The 17,857-nt window shown below is 53.7% G+C and overlaps 1 protein-coding gene across 1 annotated transcript in view; it reads right to left on the bottom strand.

The window, feature by feature from the left end:
* LOC311226732 (telomerase protein component 1-like) overlaps positions 1-17,857 on the bottom strand; it is a gene marked incomplete at its 3' end in the record, with an annotated part of 60,445 nt that overhangs the window by 19,571 nt on the left and 23,017 nt on the right. Inside the window, exon 10 of the mRNA XM_084312142.1 lies at positions 19-128. Within this exon, the coding sequence (XP_084168268.1) occupies positions 19-128 (110 nt within the window). The remainder of the gene's footprint in view (positions 1-18; positions 129-17,857) is intronic.

Here is a 17,857-nt window from a genome sequence, read left to right as displayed (position 1 = left end):
ATTGGCCGATTGTCTCACCTTATTGGTCAGTCTGCTGAGAATCTTGCGGTGGTGAGTCTCACTGATGCCCTGAGTGATCATGTTCCTCAGGTTCCTCAACGTGGCCATGAAGGGAAGAGACTTGTTGTCTGGGAAAACAAAAGGAAACATTTAAAACGTTTGTTGAGGGAAGATCACCCGAGCACAGCACTCCACGCCTCTGCCTCACACCACAGCCCCAGGGGGGCAGCCTTCTACTGGAGCCCTAGGGGGGCAGCCTTCTACTGGAGGCCCAGGGGGGCAGCCTTCTACTGGAGGCCCAGGGGGGCAGCCTTCTACTGGAGGCCCAGGGGGGCAGCCTTCTACTGGAGCCCCAGGGGGGCAGCCTTCAACTGGAGGCCCAGGGGGGCAGCCGGCCCAGGGGGGCAGCCTTCTACTGGAGCCCTAGGGGGGCAGCCTTCTACTGGAGGCCCAGGGGGGCAGCCTTCTACTGGAGGCCCAGGGGGGCAGCCTTCTACTGGAGCCCTAGGGGGGCAGCCTTCTACTGGAGGCCCAGGGGGGCAGCCGACCCAGGGGGGCAGCCTTCTACTGGAGCCCCAGGGGGGCAGCCGACCCAGGGGGGCAGCCTTCTACTGGAGCCCCAGGGGGGCAGCCTTCTACTGGAGGCCCAGGGGGGCAGCCTTCTACTGGAGGCCCAGGGGGGCAGCCTTCTACTGGAGGCCCAGGGGGGCAGCCTTCTACTGGAGGCCCAGGGGGGCAGCCTTCTACTGGAGGCCCAGGGGGGCAGCCTTCTACTGGAGGCCCAGGGGGGCAGCCTTCTACTGGAGGCCCAGGGGGGCAGCCTTCTACTGGAGGCCCAGGGGGGCAGCCTTCTACTGGAGGCCCAGGGGGGCAGCCTTCTACTGGAGGCCCAGGGGGGCAGCCTTCTACTGGAGGCCCAGGGGGGCAGCCTTCTACTGGAGCCCCAGGGGGGCAGCCTTCTACTGGAGCCCCAGGGGCAGCCTTCTACTGGAGCCCCAGGGGGGCAGCCTTCTACTGGAGCCCCAGGGGGGCAGCCTTCTACTGGAGGCCCAGGGGCAGCCTTCTACTGGAGCCCCAGGGGGGCAGCCTTCTACTGGAGCCCCAGGGGGGTAGCCTTCTACTGGAGCCCCAGAGGCAGCCTTCTACTGGAGCCCCAGAGGGGCATCCTTCTACTGGAGCCCCAGGGGGGCAGCCTTCTACTGGAGGCCCAGGGGGGCAGCCTTCTACTGGAGCCCCAGGGGGGCAGCCTTCTACTGGAGGCCCAGGGGGGCAGCCTTCTACTGGAGGCCCAGAGGTAGCCTTCTACTGGAGGCCCAGAGGTAGCCTTCTACTGGAGCCCCAGGGGCAGCCTTCTACTGGAGCCCCAGGGGGGCATCCTTCTACTGGAGGCCCAGGGGGGCAGCCTTCTACTGGAGGCCCAGGGGGGCAGCCTTCTACTGGAGGCCCAGAGGGGCAGCCTTCTACTGGAGGCCCAGGGGGGCAGCCTTCTACTGGAGCCCCAGGGGGGCAGCCTTCTACTGGAGCCCCAGGGGGGCAGCCTTCTACTGGAGCCCCAGGGGGGCAGCCTTCTACTGGAGCCCCAGGGGGGCGGCCTTCTACTGGAGCCCCAGGGGAAGCCTTCTACTGGAGGCCCAGGGGGGCAGCCTTCTACTGGAGGCCCAGAGGTAGCCTTCTACTGGAGGCCCAGGGGGGCAGCCTTCTACTGGAGGCCCAGAGGTAGCCTTCTACTGGAGGCCCAGAGGTAGCCTTCTACTGGAGGCCCAGGGGGGCAGCCTTCTACTGGAGCCCCAGGGGGGCAGCCTTCTACTGGAGGCCCAGGGGGGCAGCCGACCCAGGGGGGCAGCCTTCTACTGGAGCCCCAGGGGGGCAGCCTTCTACTGGAGGCCCAGGGGGGCAGCCTTCTACTGGAGGCCCAGGGGGGCAGCCTTCTACTGGAGGCCCAGGGACAGCCTTCTACTGGAGGCCCAGGGGGCAGCCTTCTACTGGAGCCCCAGGGGGGCAGCCTTCTACTGGAGGCCCAGGGGCAGCCTTCTACTTGAGCCCCAGGGGCAGCCTTCTACTGGAGCCCCAGGGGGGCAGCCTTCTACTGGAGCCCCAGGGGGGCAGCCTTCTACTGGAGCCCCAGGGGGGCAGCCTTCTACTGGAGCCCCAGGGGGGCAGCCTTCTACTGGAGGCCCAGGGGGGCAGCCTTCTACTGGAGCCCCAGGGGCAGCCTTCTACTGGAGCCCCAGGGGGGCAGCCTTCTACTGGAGGCCCAGGGGGGCAGCCTTCTACTGAAGCCCCAGGGGCAGCCTTCTACTGGAGGCCCAGGGGGGCAGCCTTCTACTGGAGCCCCAGAGGCAGCCTTCTACTGGAGCCCCAGGGGCAGCCTTCTACTGGAGGCCCAGGGGGGCAGCCTTCTACTGGAGGCCCAGGGGGCAGCCTTCTACTGGAGCCCCAGGGGGGCAGCCTTCTACTGGAGGCCCAGGGGGGCAGCCTTCTACTGGAGCCCCAGGGGCAGCCTTCTACTGGAGGCCCAGAGGTAGCCTTCTACTGGAGCCCCAGGGGGGCAGCCTTCTACTGGAGGCCCAGAGGTAGCCTTCTACTGGAGGCCCAGGGGCAGCCTTCTACTGGAGGCCCAGGGGGGCAGCCTTCTACTGGAGCCCCAGGGGCAGCCTTCTACTGGAGGCCCAGAGGGGCAGCCTTCTACTGGAGCCCCAGGGGCATCCTTCTACTGGAGGCCCAGGGGGGCAGCCTTCTACTGGAGGCCCAGAGGGGCAGCCTTCTACTGGAGGCCCAGGGGGCAGCCTTCTACTGGAGGCCCAGAGGTAGCCTTCTACTGGAGGCCCAGGGGGGCAGCCTTCTACTGGAGCCCCAGGGGGGCAGCCTTCTACTGGAGGCCCAGGGGGGCAGCCGACCCAGGGGGGCAGCCTTCTACTGGAGCCCCAGGGGGGCAGCCTTCTACTGGAGGCCCAGGGGGGCAGCCTTCTACTGGAGGCCCAGGGGGGCAGCCTTCTACTGGAGGCCCAGGGACAGCCTTCTACTGGAGGCCCAGGGGGCAGCCTTCTACTGGAGCCCCAGGGGGGCAGCCTTCTACTGGAGGCCCAGGGGCAGCCTTCTACTTGAGCCCCAGGGGCAGCCTTCTACTGGAGCCCCAGGGGGGCAGCCTTCTACTGGAGCCCCAGGGGGGCAGCCTTCTACTGGAGGCCCAGGGGGGCAGCCTTCTACTGGAGCCCCAGGGGCAGCCTTCTACTGGAGCCCCAGGGGGGCAGCCTTCTACTGGAGGCCCAGGGGGGCAGCCTTCTACTGAAGCCCCAGGGGCAGCCTTCTACTGGAGGCCCAGGGGGGAAGCCTTCTACTGGAGCCCCAGAGGCAGCCTTCTACTGGAGCCCCAGGGGCAGCCTTCTACTGGAGGCCCAGGGGGGCAGCCTTCTACTGGAGGCCCAGGGGGCAGCCTTCTACTGGAGCCCCAGGGGGGCAGCCTTCTACTGGAGGCCCAGGGGGGCAGCCTTCTACTGGAGCCCCAGGGGCAGCCTTCTACTGGAGGCCCAGAGGTAGCCTTCTACTGGAGCCCCAGGGGGGCAGCCTTCTACTGGAGGCCCAGAGGTAGCCTTCTACTGGAGGCCCAGGGGCAGCCTTCTACTGGAGGCCCAGGGGGGCAGCCTTCTACTGGAGCCCCAGGGGCAGCCTTCTACTGGAGGCCCAGAGGGGCAGCCTTCTACTGGAGCCCCAGGGGCATCCTTCTACTGGAGGCCCAGGGGGGCAGCCTTCTACTGGAGGCCCAGAGGGGCAGCCTTCTACTGGAGGCCCAGGGGGCAGCCTTCTACTGGAGGCCCAGGGGGGCAGCCTTCTACTGGAGCCCCAGGGGGGCAGCCTTCTACTGGAGCCCCAGAGGGGCAGCCTTCTACTGGAGGCCCAGGGGGGCAGCCTTCTACTGGAGGCCCAGGGGGGCAGCCTTCTACTGGAGGCCCAGGGGGGCAGCCTTCTACTGGAGCCCCAGGGGGGCATCCTTCTACTGGAGGCCCAGGGACAGCCTTCTACTGGAGCCCCAGGGGCAGCCTTCTACTGGAGGCCCAGGGGGGCAGCCTTCTACTGGAGGCCCAGGGGGGCAGCCTTCTACTGGAGGCCCAGGGGGGCAGCCTTCTACTGGAGCCCCAGGGGCAGCCTTCTACTGGAGGCCCAGGGGGGCAGCCTTCTACTGGAGGCCCAGGGGGGCAGCCTTCTACTGGAGGCCCAGGGGCAGCCTTCTACTGGAGGCCCAGGGGGGCAGCCTTCTACTGGAGCCCCAGGGGGGCAGCCTTCTACTGGAGCCCCAGGGGCAGCCTTCTACTGGAGGCCCAGGGGGGCAGCCTTCTACTGGAGCCCCAGGGGGGCAGCCTTCTACTGGAGCCCCAGGGGGGCATCCTTCTACTGGAGGCCCAGGGGGGCAGCCTTCTACTGGAGGCCCAGGGGGGCAGCCTTCTACTGGAGGCCCAGAGGGGCAGCCTTCTACTGGAGGCCCAGGGGGGCAGCCTTCTACTGGAGGCCCAGGGGGGCAGCCTTCTACTGGAGCCCCAGGGGGGCAGCCTTCTACTGGAGCCCCAGGGGGGCAGCCTTCTACTGGAGCCCCAGGGGGGCAGCCTTCTACTGGAGCCCCAGGGGGGCGGCCTTCTACTGGAGCCCCAGGGGAAGCCTTCTACTGGAGGCCCAGGGGGGCAGCCTTCTACTGGAGGCCCAGAGGTAGCCTTCTACTGGAGGCCCAGGGGGGCAGCCTTCTACTGGAGGCCCAGAGGTAGCCTTCTACTGGAGGCCCAGAGGTAGCCTTCTACTGGAGGCCCAGGGGGGCAGCCTTCTACTGGAGCCCCAGGGGGGCAGCCTTCTACTGGAGGCCCAGGGGGGCAGCCGACCCAGGGGGGCAGCCTTCTACTGGAGCCCCAGGGGGGCAGCCTTCTACTGGAGGCCCAGGGGGGCAGCCTTCTACTGGAGGCCCAGGGGGGCAGCCTTCTACTGGAGGCCCAGGGACAGCCTTCTACTGGAGGCCCAGGGGGCAGCCTTCTACTGGAGCCCCAGGGGGGCAGCCTTCTACTGGAGGCCCAGGGGCAGCCTTCTACTTGAGCCCCAGGGGCAGCCTTCTACTGGAGCCCCAGGGGGGCAGCCTTCTACTGGAGCCCCAGGGGGGCAGCCTTCTACTGGAGCCCCAGGGGCAGCCTTCTACTGGAGGCCCAGGGGGGCAGCCTTCTACTGGAGCCCCAGGGGCAGCCTTCTACTGGAGCCCCAGGGGGGCAGCCTTCTACTGGAGGCCCAGGGGGGCAGCCTTCTACTGAAGCCCCAGGGGCAGCCTTCTACTGGAGGCCCAGGGGGGCAGCCTTCTACTGGAGCCCCAGAGGCAGCCTTCTACTGGAGCCCCAGGGGCAGCCTTCTACTGGAGGCCCAGGGGGGCAGCCTTCTACTGGAGGCCCAGGGGGCAGCCTTCTACTGGAGCCCCAGGGGGGCAGCCTTCTACTGGAGGCCCAGGGGGGCAGCCTTCTACTGGAGCCCCAGGGGCAGCCTTCTACTGGAGGCCCAGAGGTAGCCTTCTACTGGAGCCCCAGGGGGGCAGCCTTCTACTGGAGGCCCAGAGGTAGCCTTCTACTGGAGGCCCAGGGGCAGCCTTCTACTGGAGGCCCAGGGGGGCAGCCTTCTACTGGAGCCCCAGGGGCAGCCTTCTACTGGAGGCCCAGAGGGGCAGCCTTCTACTGGAGCCCCAGGGGCATCCTTCTACTGGAGGCCCAGGGGGGCAGCCTTCTACTGGAGGCCCAGAGGGGCAGCCTTCTACTGGAGGCCCAGGGGGCAGCCTTCTACTGGAGGCCCAGGGGGGCAGCCTTCTACTGGAGCCCCAGGGGGGCAGCCTTCTACTGGAGCCCCAGAGGGGCAGCCTTCTACTGGAGGCCCAGGGGGGCAGCCTTCTACTGGAGGCCCAGGGGGGCAGCCTTCTACTGGAGGCCCAGGGGGGCATCCTTCTACTGGAGGCCCAGGGACAGCCTTCTACTGGAGCCCCAGGGGCAGCCTTCTACTGGAGGCCCAGGGGGGCAGCCTTCTACTGGAGGCCCAGGGGGGCAGCCTTCTACTGGAGCCCCAGGGGCAGCCTTCTACTGGAGGCCCAGGGGGGCAGCCTTCTACTGGAGGCCCAGGGGGGCAGCCTTCTACTGGAGGCCCAGGGGCAGCCTTCTACTGGAGGCCCAGGGGGGCAGCCTTCTACTGGAGCCCCAGGGGGGCAGCCTTCTACTGGAGCCCCAGGGGCAGCCTTCTACTGGAGGCCCAGGGGGGCAGCCTTCTACTGGAGCCCCAGGGGGGCAGCCTTCTACTGGAGCCCCAGGGGCAGCCTTCTACTGGAGGCCCAGAGGGGCAGCCTTCTACTGGAGGCCCAGGGGGGCAGCCTTCTACTGGAGGCCCAGAGGGGCAGCCTTCTACTGGAGCCCCAGGGGGGCAGCCTTCTACTGGAGCCCCAGGGGGGCAGCCTTCTACTGGAGCCCCAGGGGCAGCCTTCTACTGGAGGCCCAGGGGGGCAGCCTTCTACTGGAGGCCCAGAGGGGCAGCCTTCTACTGGAGGCCCAGGGGGGCAGCCTTCTACTGGAGCCCCAGGGGGGCAGCCTTCTACTGGAGGCCCAGGGGGGCAGCCTTCTACTGGAGGCCCAGGGGGGCAGCCTTCTACTGGAGGCCCAGGGGGGCAGCCTTCTACTGGAGGCCCAGGGGGGCAGCCTTCTACTGGAGCCCCAGGGGGGCAGCCTTCTACTGGAGGCCCAGAGGGGCAGCCTTCTACTGGAGCCCCAGGGGCAGCCTTCTACTGGAGGCCCAGGGGCAGCTCCTCTGGACAGGTGGGGGCTTCAAGGTCACTTCTATGGGGGACGTAATGGTGGTTCAATGAGCTTAGACCAGTGGTTCTCAAACTACGGGTCGCAACCCAAATTGGGATTGCGGGTAGGCGACAGTGGGGTCGCCCATTCGAAAGTAAAAAAAAAAATCGAATCTAAATCTTTTTAATGTTCTGGCAACATATTCTGGCTAAATATGCCTCGTTTTATAAATGTGTATTGATATAATAGTGCTGTAATAAAATGTCCTAATAAATATGCATGATCAAGTTCAACAACGTGTGCTTTTATTTTGATATTCCTCAATTCCACATTGAAATTACACGATACATTAACACATTAATTACATAATTACATATTTTCATAGAGTTACTCAAACTCAAACTCCAAAGTTCCTGTATAATTGCATTGTGTACAGCGCAAGTACTCACACACATTCAACCAGAGGGGCAAGAGGTGGATTGATTAATTTACCTCTACCTAAGTCTAATTTTATGAAAAGGGCAGTATTTTATAGGGCGATAGTATCCTGGAACTGTCTTCCCAGCGATGTTAGGAACATCAAAGAAAAGGCTAGTTTTAAAATAAATCTTAAACACTATTTACACAATATTCGATACACTGAGTAGGGTCCTGGGAGTGGCGTTAGACCCAGATCCACTCACTGCCTTTTTCGGAATCCCGAATACCCCTACGATAATATCTAGGGCTGCAAAACGAGTTGTGGCGTTCACTACCCTCCTCGCTAGGAGACTTATTCTCTTTAAGTGGATACACCCTTCCCCACCTACTCACAACAGATGGATACATGAGATACTACATTGCGTTAAGCTTGAGCGAATCAGATTCTCCCTAAAGGGCTCCCTTGAAACATTCCAAGTGATCTGGCAACCATTTCTGCAACACATCGATACCTTGACTATCAACGAAGAGACTTAGAAAGGATAGAGCTTTACACCTCTAACTACACTTCCTTATTTTTTTTTGTATTTTCTTTTTTTATTATTTTTTAAATAAACACATAAACAAACATGACAACACAAGATTAGATATACAAGCATTAATTAACAGTGCACATCCAATGAAATCACCATTTAGATAAATGTCTTATACAAGATATACCCCTAATACCTGCTATCTATTACCCTACACACATATGCTCTTGCTCGCACCCCCCCCCCTGGAACCACCAATGGATAATCCATCTATTATCATTCACTCCTAACCAGACCCTACCATTATATGCTAGCTTTTATTCTCTCCGCCACTTCTAACCACATTGACATTTTGGATTAATTGAGACCCAAAATTCTTGCTGTAGATATTTCTAGATAAATCACATCGAGATATGTAAGAATCCAGACCTTCCGGCACATTTTTTCAGGTTGAAACCATCGTGATGCTATCAGCTTTTTAGCCACTGTGATACCAGATAAAACCAATCTCTTTAGCTGTATAGATACTGCACACTCAAAAACATCATTCAGCAGTAATATAGAGGGGAGTACAGGTATATTCAGAGTTAAGAGATTTGATAATTGCTGGGTCACTTCTTTCCAGAATATCTTAACTGGTGGGCAGTCCCAGTACATGTGCATAAATGTCCCCTCGTCCCCATTTGTACATAAGGAGCATTTGGAGTCTTGTTTAAGACCCATTCTGTTCAGTCTTATAGGAGTCAAGTATGTCCTATGAATATAGTTAAGATTGATTTGTTGATGGTCCGGGTTCCTTGATGCAAGTCGAACATTTGCCCAGGCTTCTTGCCAATCAAAATCTTTTTCCAGGTCTGGTATATCTAGGGATGGGTACCTTTCACATTTGAACCGATACCAGTACCGGTACCTGTGAATCGATACCGGTACCCAACGGTACCTTTTTTCGGTACTTTAGTTGACCTACCTCAGTTGTGAAAAAAAAAAATCCAAACTTCAAAAAACTACAATTTCGACAGTTTTCGGCTTGCCATTGCTCCGACTGCTTTGTTGTTGAATCAAGTCAAATCCTAGGTAAGCATATATTGTGCGTGTGAACGTTGACATGAAAAGAAAAGAGTAAAAAAAAAAAAAAAGTTAAAAAAAAAGTTTGGAGGGGGTAACGGTAGCATTGAGCTGATGAAGTTGATTCTAGGTAGGACATCCATCTTAACTATTGAAACCCGTGCCTGTACTGAGTTTTTAAGTTTTGACCACCTGTCAAAGTCGTATTTTATTTTATTTTGGATTTCTATGTAATTGTGTTTCACCGTTTGGCTTATGGTAGGGAATACTTCAACTCCCAGACATCTAAAGTGTTTAACCATTGGTATTTCTTCTGGAAGACGTGTATTTTTTGCAGGGGCGTTCAGTGGAAGGAAAGCCGACTTTGGCCAATTTATCTTAAATCCCGATAGGTCGCCAAATTCATCAATCAACTTGAGAAGATGAGGCATTGTGGTGTTATGGTTTTGCATGAACAGTATTATGTCTAGGGCTGACCTTAAATTTTTTTTTGGCAATCGAAGCTTCGGGGCCGAGCTTCGATTTTAATTCGAAGCTTCGAATTAAAAAATAAATTTATTAATTATTTTTTTATTATATATATATATATTTTTTTTTTATCTTATGTTGTGGGACTTGTACAGCACTTTGGTAAACTTTGTTGTTTTTAAATGTGCTCTATAAATAAAGTGGATTGGATTAATGAATTAAGTAGCCCCTTTCGTGACTGTGACGCAGCCAACACAGTGTGATTTAATTCAAGGTGGATCGCTGTTGTCGTTTGAACAACTTCAGATTTCATGGGAACTACCAATCCCCCAAATCAAGAATGTTTAAGATGAATGAAATATGGCCTGTGTAGACTAACTATGCACAGAATTATGTCAGTCTACAAGGTCCGGATTCTACATGGTCCGGCAATGTAGACCTTGTAGACTCCACTACAGACCAATTATCAGTGAATGTTCATGCATTTTTAAGAAGGGCTACTTCCACAAAAAAACAAAGAACTCACCAAAACATCTCAGTAGCACCTTATCTAAATGTTCTATTTCATATATGGAGATTCATATTTATTTATGTATTGCATGCATTTCTACATTTTATTTCCTATTTTGTTTATTCATCCCAGTATCTTTCTTTCTTATGTGTGGAATTATACAAGGCATTTACATTCACATTTACATTTAGTCATTTAGCTGACGCTTTTATCCAAAGCGACTTACAAGTTCTGTACGACAGGTCATCAGGAAGGATACAACTCTATCAGCTGAGTAACAATATTCATCAAAGTGTTGCGTGTTACAGTGTAGGTTAGTTTATTAGGACAAGTGCATGACAGTAAGGTTCGTTAGGGTTAGATTTTTTTTATTTTATTTTTTAAATTTTATTTCAGATAATGGTTAAAGAAGTGCGTCTTTAGTCGACGGCGAAAGATTGGATGGGATTTGGCTGTCCTAACTGGGGTGGGTAGTTCATTCCACCATTGTGGGGCAAGGACTGAGAATAGGCGTGTAGGTGGTGTTGAGGATGATATCCTTCAAACAGGCAATAGTGATGATATCATTTGGGCAGTGCTGAGCTGGGTTACTTTCCTCCAGTGTCGCCCGGCCCCACCCAATGGCCCCATGCACACACACACACACACCAAAAAAAAAAAAAAAATCTGAAAAAAAAATCTATCTATAAATTTTTTTTTAACTTCGATTTTTTTTTTATGTTCGAAGTTTGTGCCATCGAACGAAGCTTCGAAGCTTCGAAGTATTTAAGACAGCCCTAATTACGTTGTCCGCATATAAACTAATTTTGTGTTGTGTGCCCTTGATTACGATTGGTTCTATGAGTTGGGATTGTCTTATATATTGTGCTAAAGGTTCAAGTGATAAATCGAATAGTCCGGGACTAAGAGGGCAACCCTGTCTAGAAGAGCGTGATACCGGAAAGATTTCGGAGGTGATTATGCCTGTTGTAATCATGGCCGATGGGTCTTTGTATAATACTTTAATCATATCAATGAATCCTTTTCCTAACCCCATCCTTTCTAATACTGCCCATAGATACGACCATTCCAACCTATCAAAAGCTTTCATTGCATCCAGGGACAGCATCGCCTTAGGTGTGGTGTCGTCCTTGCTGGCATCTAGTACGTATAGTAGTCGTCTTATGTTATCAGTGATCAAGCGGCCTCTTATGAAGCCAGTTTGATCCGGATGAACTAAAGACGTCATATGCTTTTGAAGTCTGATGGCTAATACCTTAGAGAACAGTTTGATATCGGTTCCGAGTAGGCTTAAGGGTCTGTAACTACCGCACTCGGTGGGGTCTTTGTCTTTTTTAAGGAGGACTGTTATGAGTGCAATATTGTCGTTCTTATGAAAGTTCCCCTCCTTGACTGTGTATAAAATCATATTAAGTAATAGGGGTCCAATTATGTCCCAGCATGAGAGGTACATTTCTGGTGGGATACCGTCTCTTCCAGGAGCCCTACCACTTTGCATTCCGGATATGGCCTTCCTGAGTTCCTCTAGTGTGATTGGTGTTTCTAACTGTTTAGCGTCCTCTCTCTACTGTGCTGTCCTCTCTCTCTACTGTACTGTCCTCTCTCTCTCTACTGTACTGTCCTCTCTCTCTACTGTACTGTCCTCTCTCTCACTCTACTGTCCTCTCTCTCACTCTACTGTCCTCTCTCTCTCTCTACTGTACTGTTATCTCTCTCTCTACTGTACTGTCCTCTCACTCTACTGTACTGTCCTCTCTCTCACTCTACTGTACTGTCCTCTCTCTCTACTGTACTGTCCTCTCTCTACTGTACTGTCCTCTCTCTCTACTGTACTGTCCTCTCACTCTACTGTACTGTCCTCTCTCTCTCTACTGTACTGTCCTCTCTCTCTCTACTGTACTGTCCTCTCTCACTCTACTGTACTGTCCTCTCTCTCTCTATTGTGCTGTCCTCTCTCTCTCTCTACTGTGCTGTCCTCTCTCTCTCTACTGTACTGTCCTCTCTCTCTCTACTGTGCTGTCCTCTCTCTCACTCTACTGTACTGTCCTCTCTCTCTCTCTACTGTACTGTCCTCTCTCTCTCTACTGTACTGTCCTCTCTCTCTCTCTCTACTGTACTGTCCTCTCTCTCTCTCTACTGTACTGTCCTCTCTCTCTCTCTACTGTCCCCTCTCTACTGTACTGTGCTGTCCTCTCTACTGTACTGTCCTCTCTCTCTCTCTACTGTACTGTCCTCTCTCTCACTCTACTGTACTGTCCTCTCTCTCTCTCTACTGTGCTGTCCTCTCTCTCTACTGTACTGTCCTCTCTCTCTCTACTGTACTGTCCTCTCTCTCTACTGTACTGTCCTCTCTCTCACTCTACTGTCCTCTCTCTCTACTGTACTGTCCTCTCTCTCACTCTACTGTCCTCTCTCTCTACTGTACTGTCCTCTCTCTCTCTCTACTGTACTGTCCTCTCTCACTCTCTACTGTGCTGTCCTCTCTCTACTGTACTGTCCTCTCACTCTACTGTACTGTCCTCTCTCTCACTCTACTGTACTGTCCTCTCTCTCTCTACTGTACTGTCCTCTCTCTCACTCTACTGTACTGTCCTCTCTCACTCTACTGTACTGTCCTCTCTCTACTGTACTGTCCTCTCTCTATACTGTGCTGTCCTCTCTCTCTACTGTGCTGTCCTCTCTCTCTCTACTGTGCTGTCCTCTCTCTCTACTGTGCTGTCCTCTCTCTACTGTACTGTCCTCTCTCTCTACTGTACTGTCCTCTCTCTCTACTGTGCTGTCCTCTCTCTCTTTACTGTACTGTCCTCTCTCTCTACTGTACTGTCCTCTCTCACTCTACTGTACTGTCCTCTCTCTCACTCTACTGTGCTGTCCTCTCTCTCTCTACTGTACTCTCTCTACTGTACTGTCCTCTCTCTCTACTGTGCTGTCCTCTCTCTCTACTGTACTGTCCTCTCTCTCTACGGTACTGTCCTCTCTCTCTCTACTGTACTGTCCTCTCTCTCTACTGTGCTGTCCTCTCTCTCTACTGTACTGTCCTCTCTACTGTGCTGTCCTCTCTCTCTACTGTACTGTCCTCTCTCTCTACTGTCCTGTCCTCTCTCTCTCTCTACTGTACTGTCCTCTCTCTCTACTGTACTGTCCTCTCTCTCTCTACTGTCATCTCTCTCTCTACTGTACTGTCCTCTCTCTCTACTGTACTGTCCTCTCTCTCTCTACTGTACTGTCCTCTCTCTACTGTACTCTCTCTCTACTGTACTCTCTCTCTCTACTGTACTGTCCTCTCTCTCACTCTACTGTACTGTCCTCTCTCTCTCTACTGTACTGTCCTCTCTCTCTCTCTACTGTACTGTCCTCTCTCTCACTCTACTGTGCTGTCCTCTCTCTCTCTCTACTGTACTGTCCTCTCTCTCTACTGTACTGTCCTCTCTCTCTCTACTGTACTGTCCTCTCTCTCTACTGTACTGTCCTCTCTCTCACTCTACTGTCCTCTCTCTCTCTCTACTGTGCTGTCCTCTCTCTCTCTACTGTGCTGTCCTCTCTCTCTCTCTACTGTGCTGTCCTCTCTCTCACTCTACTGTGCTGTCCTCTCTCTCACTCTACTGTGCTGTCCTCTCTCTCTACTGTACTGTCCTCTCTCTCTACTGTACTGTCCTCTCTCTCTACTGTGCTGTCCTCTCTCTCTACTGTGCTGTCCTCTCTCTCTACTGTGCTGTCCTCTCTCTCTAATGTACCGTCCTCTCTCTCACTCGACTGTTCTGTCCTCTCTCTCTCTCTACTGTTCTGTCCTCTCTCTACTGTACTGTCCTCTCTCTCTCTACTGTGCTGTCCTCTCTCTCTAATGTGCTGTCCTCTCTCACTCTACTGTGCTGTCCTCTCTCTCTCTACTGTGCTGTCCTCTATCTCTCTACTGTACTGTCCTCTCTCACTCTACTGTACTGTCCTCTCTCTCACTCTACTGTACTGTCCTCTCTCACTCTACTGTACTGTCCTCTCTCACTCTACTGTACTCTCTCTCACTCTACTGTACTGTCCTCTCTCTCTCTCTACTGTGCTGTCCTCTCTCTCCCTCTACTGTACTGTCCTCTCTCACTCTACTGTACTGTCCTCTCTCTCACTCTACTGTACTCTCTCTCTCTACTGTACTGTCCTCTCTCTCTCTCTCTACTGTACTGTCCTCTCTCACTCTACTGTACTGTCCTCTCTCACTCTACTGTACTGTCCTCTCTCTCTCTCTACTGTGCTGTCCTCTCTCACTCTACTGTGCTGTCCTCTCTCTCACTCTACTGTGCTGTCCTCTCTCTCACTCTACTGTGCTGTCCTCTCTCTCACTCTACTGTACCGTCCTCTCTCTCACTCTACTGTCTTCTCTCTCACTCTACTGTGCTGTCCTCTCTCACTCTACTGTGCTGTCCTCTCTCTCTCTACTGTACTGTCCTCTCTCCCTCTACTGTACTGTCCTCTCTCTCACTCTACTGTACTGTCCTCTCTCTCTCTCTCTCTCTACTGTACTGTCCTCTCTCTCACTCTACTGTGCTGTCCTCTCTCTCACTCTACTGTGCTGTCCTCTCTCTCACTCTACTGTGCTGTCCTCTCTCTCACTCTACTGTACTGTCTTCTCTCTCACTCTACTGTGCTGTCCTCTCTCTCTCTCACTCTACTGTACTGTCCTCTCTCTCTCTCTACTGTACTGTCCTCTCTCTCTCTACTGTACTGTCCTCTCTCTCTCTCTACTGTACTGTCCACTCTCTCACTCTACTGTGCTGTCCTCTCTCTCTACTCTACTGTCCTCTATCTCACTCTACTGTCCTCTCTCTCTCTCTCTACTGTGCTGTCCTCTCTCACTCTCTACTGTGCTGTCCTCTCTCTCTACTGTACTGTCCTCTCTCTCTACTGTACTGTCCTCTCTCTCTACTGTACTGTCCTCTCTCTCTACTGTACTGTCATCTCTCTCACTCTACTGTACTGTCCTCTCTCTCACTCTACTGTGCTGTCCTCTCTCTCTCTCTCTCTACTGTACTGTCCTCTCTCTCTCTACTGTACTGTCCTCTCTCTCTCTCTACTGTACTGTCCTCTCTCTCTCTACTGTGCTGTCCTCTCTCACTCGACTGTACTGTCCTCTCTCTCTCTCTACTGTACCGTCCTCTCTCTCTCTCTACTGTACTGTCCTCTCTCTCTCTCTCTTTCTCCCTCTACTGTGCTGTCCTCTCTCTCACTCTACTGTACTGTCCTCTCTCTCTCTCTCTCTCTACTGTACTGTCCTCTCTCTCACTCTACTGTGCTGTCCTCTCTCACTCTACTGTGCTGTCCTCTCTCACTCTACTGTGCTGTCCTCTCTCTCTCACTCTACTGTACTGTCCTCTCTCTCTCTATACTGTGCTGTCCTCTCTCTCACTCTACTGTACTGTCCTCTCTCTCTCTCTACTGTACTGTCCTCTCTCTCCCTCTACTGTACTGTCCTCTCTACTGTACTGTCCTCTCTCTCTCTCTACTGTACTGTCCTCTCTCTCTCTACTGTACTGTCCTCTCTCTCTCTCTACTGTACTGTCCTCTCTCTCTCTACTGTACTGTCCTCTCTCTCCCTCTACTGTACTGTCCTCTCTCTCTACTGTACTGTCCTCTCTCTCTCTACTGTACTGTCCCCTCTCTCTCTCTACTGGCCTCTCTCTCACTCTACTGTACTGTCCTCTCTCTCACTCTACTGTACTGTCCTCTCTCTCACTCTACTGTACTGTCCTCTCTCACTCTACTGTACTGTCCTCTCTCTACTGTACTGTCCTCTCTCTATACTGTGCTGTCCTCTCTCTCTACTGTGCTGTCCTCTCTCTCTCTACTGTGCTGTCCTCTCTCTCTACTGTGCTGTCCTCTCTCTACTGTACTGTCCTCTCTCTCTACTGTACTGTCCTCTCTCTCTCTACTGTCCTCTCTCTCTCTCTACTGTACTGTCCTCTCTCTCTCTCTACTGTACTGTCCTCTCTCTCTCTCTCTACTGTACTGTCCTCTCTCTCTTTACTGTACTGTCCTCTCTCACTCTTCTGTACTGTCCTCTCACTCTACTGTACTGTCCTCTCTCTCTACTGTACTGTCCTCTCTCACTCTACTGTCCTCTCTCTCTACTGTACTGTCCTCTCTCTCTACTGTACTGTCCTCTCTCACTCTACTGTCCTCTCTCTCACTCTACTGTACTGTCCTCTCTCTCTCTACTGTACTGTCCTCTCACTCTACTGTACTGTCCTCTCTCTCTACTGTACTGTCCTCTCTCTCTACTGTGCTGTCCTCTCTCTCTTTACTGTACTGTCCTCTCTCTCTACTGTACTGTCCTCTCTCTCACTCTACTGTGCTGTCCTCTCTCTCTCTACTGTACTCTCTCTACTGTACTGTCCTCTCTCTCTACTGTGCTGTCCTCTCTCTCTACTGTACTGTCCTCTCTCTCTATGGTACTGTCCTCTCTCTCTCTACTGTACTGTCCTCTCTCTCTACTGTGCTGTCCTCTCTCTCTACTGTACTGTCCTCTCTACTGTGCTGTCCTCTCTCTCTACTGTACTGTCCTCTCTCTCTCTACTGTCCTGTCCTCTCTCTCTCTCTCTACTGTACTGTCCTCTCTCTCTACTGTACTGTCCTCTCTCTCTACTGTCATCTCTCTCTCTACGGTACTGTCCTCTCTCTCTACTGTGCTGTCCTCTCTCTCTACTGTACTGTCCTCTCTACTGTGCTGTCCTCTCTCTCTACTGTACTGTCCTCTCTCTCTCTACTGTCCTGTCCTCTCTCTCTCTCTACTGTACTGTCCTCTCTCTCTACTGTACTGTCCTCTCTCTCTACTGTCATCTCTCTCTCTACTGTACTGTCCTCTCTCTCTACTGTACTGTCCTCTCTCCCTCTACTGTACTGTCCTCTCTCTACTGTACTCTCTCTCTACTGTACTCTCTCTCTACTGTACTCTCTCTCTCTACTGTACTGTCCTCTCTCTCACTCTACTGTACTGTCCTCTCTCTCTCTACTGTACTGTCCTCTCTCTCTCTCTACTGTACTGTCCTCTCTCTCACTCTACTGTGCTGTCCTCTCTCTCTCTCTACTGTACTGTCCTCTCTCTCTACTGTACTGTCCTCTCTCTCTCTACTGTACTGTCCTCTCTCTCTACTGTACTGTCCTCTCTCTCACTCTACTGTCCTCTCTCTCTCTCTACTGTGCTGTCCTCTCTCTCTCTACTGTGCTGTCCTCTCTCTCTCTCTCTCTACTGTGCTGTCCTCTCTCTCACTCTACTGTGCTGTCCTCTCTCTCTACTGTACTGTCCTCTCTCTCTACTGTACTGTCCTCTCTCTCTCTACTGTGCTGTCCTCTCTCTCTACTGTGCTGTCCTCTCTCTCTACTGTGCTGTCCTCTCTCTCTAATGTACCGTCCTCTCTCTCACTCTACTGTGCTGTCCTCTCTCTCTTTACTGTACTGTCCTCTCTCTCTACTGTACTGTCCTCTCTCTCACTCTACTGTGCTGTCCTCTCTCTCTCTACTGTACTCTCTCTACTGTACTGTCCTCTCTCTCTACTGTGCTGTCCTCTCTCTCTACTGTACTGTCCTCTCTCTCTATGGTACTGTCCTCTCTCTCTCTACTGTACTGTCCTCTCTCTCTACTGTGCTGTCCTCTCTCTCTACTGTACTGTCCTCTCTACTGTGCTGTCCTCTCTCTCTACTGTACTGTCCTCTCTCTCTCTACTGTCCTGTCCTCTCTCTCTCTCTCTACTGTACTGTCCTCTCTCTCTACTGTACTGTCCTCTCTCTCTACTGTCATCTCTCTCTCTACGGTACTGTCCTCTCTCTCTACTGTGCTGTCCTCTCTCTCTACTGTACTGTCCTCTCTACTGTGCTGTCCTCTCTCTCTACTGTACTGTCCTCTCTCTCTCTACTGTCCTGTCCTCTCTCTCTCTCTACTGTACTGTCCTCTCTCTCTACTGTACTGTCCTCTCTCTCTACTGTCATCTCTCTCTCTACTGTACTGTCCTCTCTCTCTACTGTACTGTCCTCTCTCCCTCTACTGTACTGTCCTCTCTCTACTGTACTCTCTCTCTACTGTACTC

This window comes from Notolepis coatsorum (genome assembly GCF_963971535.1).
Source record: "Notolepis coatsorum genome assembly, chromosome: 4".
NCBI classification, from domain to species: Eukaryota; Metazoa; Chordata; class Actinopteri; order Aulopiformes; family Paralepididae; genus Notolepis; species Notolepis coatsorum.
The sequence above is the reverse complement of the archived record's forward strand: the minus strand, read 5'-3'. Positions and strand labels throughout refer to the sequence as shown.